Source organism: Nicrophorus vespilloides, unplaced genomic scaffold, assembly GCF_001412225.1.
Source record: "Nicrophorus vespilloides isolate i.1.1-1 unplaced genomic scaffold, Nicve_v1.0, whole genome shotgun sequence".
NCBI lineage: Eukaryota > Metazoa > Arthropoda > Insecta > Coleoptera > Silphidae > Nicrophorus > Nicrophorus vespilloides.
In genome coordinates, this window is record NW_017098769.1 from 1 (window position 1) to 2,122 (window position 2,122).

Here is a 2,122-nt window from a genome sequence, read left to right on the forward strand (position 1 = left end):
TTTTCTTGAAAACTATTATAGATAGAATGAATCCAAAAGATGCATATGCAAACTGAATGTTTGGGGAATGTAACGAGTAATCATACATTATTGTGAATTTATCCATTTGGCTGTACTTTGCGGGATAAAATAAGTTAAAATTTTCTAAAAGTGAGTGGATGTCATAGTTTAAAGTTTTGAAAAGTGAATTGATTTAATATTTCATTAAATCCATGTATAATTACGCACGTGTTATTCAATAAAAGTGCGTCATATAACGAGAATATATATAGAGTTTCAAAAAGTAATATTATGTTAGTTTTGTGTATATTACGCACGTGTGATTTGAATAGAGTGCGTCATAGTTATCGGAAAGTATTGAAAAGTTGTAATGTCGATTGGAACCTGAAGAATTTTACCTGCTCCTAGAAGGATAATGAAGACATTCTTGATGAAATCCAAGACACCTTTGCTCGTCTTCCTCGCCTCTCTGACTCTGCCGAAGAGGGAATCATAGGATGGAGGTGGCGCTGCAATTATCATCAACATCATCATCATCAGAGTCATTATTATCAATACGCAGTTGAAACAACGTTAATTAGCCGTAACAAAAATACAATTACACTAATTGCCATTTCGCTCATTATGCAATTATGAGTGAGACAAACGCAAGCATGCTCTGCATGTATTAAAATAAATGAGGAACGCCGATTCGCTTTGACCCCTCGAGATGAAAGTGGAATCGGTCGGTTTCTTAACTTTCCCATTGATACAATCATTCGTAAATGAAGCAGAGAAAGTCCGTCTGCTTCCTCCTTCTTTCCTCTTTCCTCTATTTATTTATTTTACTTTCCGTTCGTTATCTTGTTTATGTTTACTCTGTCTGCCGATTTGTATTGGTTTCTTTTCTTTTTGAGGGAGATTTAAAAATATCCTCGTTCTCTCTGGGAACGCAACGAGCGGTGCATCATCTCATAGAAACGATGCTACATTGGTTGTATATCCGTACCGTTGGGGTTGATGGCTTCTTCGTAGGAGGGTGGCGCTCCTGCCGAAGTGGTGGCCTCCTCGATGTTGTTGTAAGCTGGAGGAGGCCTGCTGTGCGAGGATGCACCATTTATCATTAGCATTACGTGAACAGGATCGAACCACCTGAAGAACTAATGATGATGAAGATGTTGCGACAACTCCTGAGGACACCCAAACACATTACTGTCCGGTCAGCGCGGCACACGGAAGTCGTGCGATCAGAGGCACGATTGTCAAGGTGTATATATATATATATTGTACTTCTTTGCACAGTTCACGACCTACTCTACGCACTGTATCTGATTCACACTGCTCCGGACGACATTGCACTGCGATATGACCGGGCTGATGTTAGCTGCGCAATGCACGCACGTCCATCATCAACATCATCAGCATCATCATCATTCGATCTATCTACGCTATAACGGAGAGGTGAAAGGCGCAAATATTTACTTTCGGCGATGACTGCCAACGGACGCAGGTTATTATCGAGCTACAACAACAACAAAAAATATGATATGATCCAGATAAAACGTAGCCATATGTTGTTTACCTAACACGACCATAGGCAACTTCATCTGCACATTGTGACATTTATATTTTATAGTTTAACGACAGGGCCGTATTAAGGCAATGCACTTAATAACAATCAAATTTCCGCAATTCTATCATCAATAGAACAATAACATTTATTGCAATATTTGCACTAAATTTAAAAGAAACAATTCATCTATATTTAATTTTAAATAAATGTTAAATGTTTTTAGTAAGAATTATATGGACAATTATTAATTATTATAATTAATTATTTGAACAAAACTTATATGAATTTAATCTATAATTATATATAGAAATTTTCTTTTTCGCAGTCCAATTAGAAATTAATACAGGCAACCAACTTTTCTTTACGCGCTTCTTTTTTTTTTAATTTTGAAGTTTTGATTTGTACTAATTTATTTAAATGTCCACACTGTAGCAATATGTAACAATTGTTAAATGTTAATTTTGGTAAAATAATACAAAAAAATGTATATTGATTAAGAATATTTCATTTTCTTTCTATTAATGTGATCAAATTTTTTGATAAATGAAATTGCTTACATAGGCAAGCATA

The 2,122-nt window shown here is 35.4% G+C and overlaps 1 protein-coding gene across 1 annotated transcript; it reads right to left on the reverse strand.

The window, feature by feature from the left end:
- Window positions 1-317: 317 nt before the first annotated feature.
- On the reverse strand, window positions 318-1,598 carry LOC108563146 (the record flags this gene model as incomplete). Its single annotated transcript, XM_017921740.1, has 3 exons — window positions 1,562-1,598; window positions 989-1,501; window positions 318-509 (listed from the first exon to the last, which is right to left on the reverse strand). Coding segments are annotated over exons 2-3 (313 nt in total), but the record flags the coding sequence as incomplete, so codon positions are not given.
- Window positions 1,599-2,122: the final 524 nt, after the last annotated feature.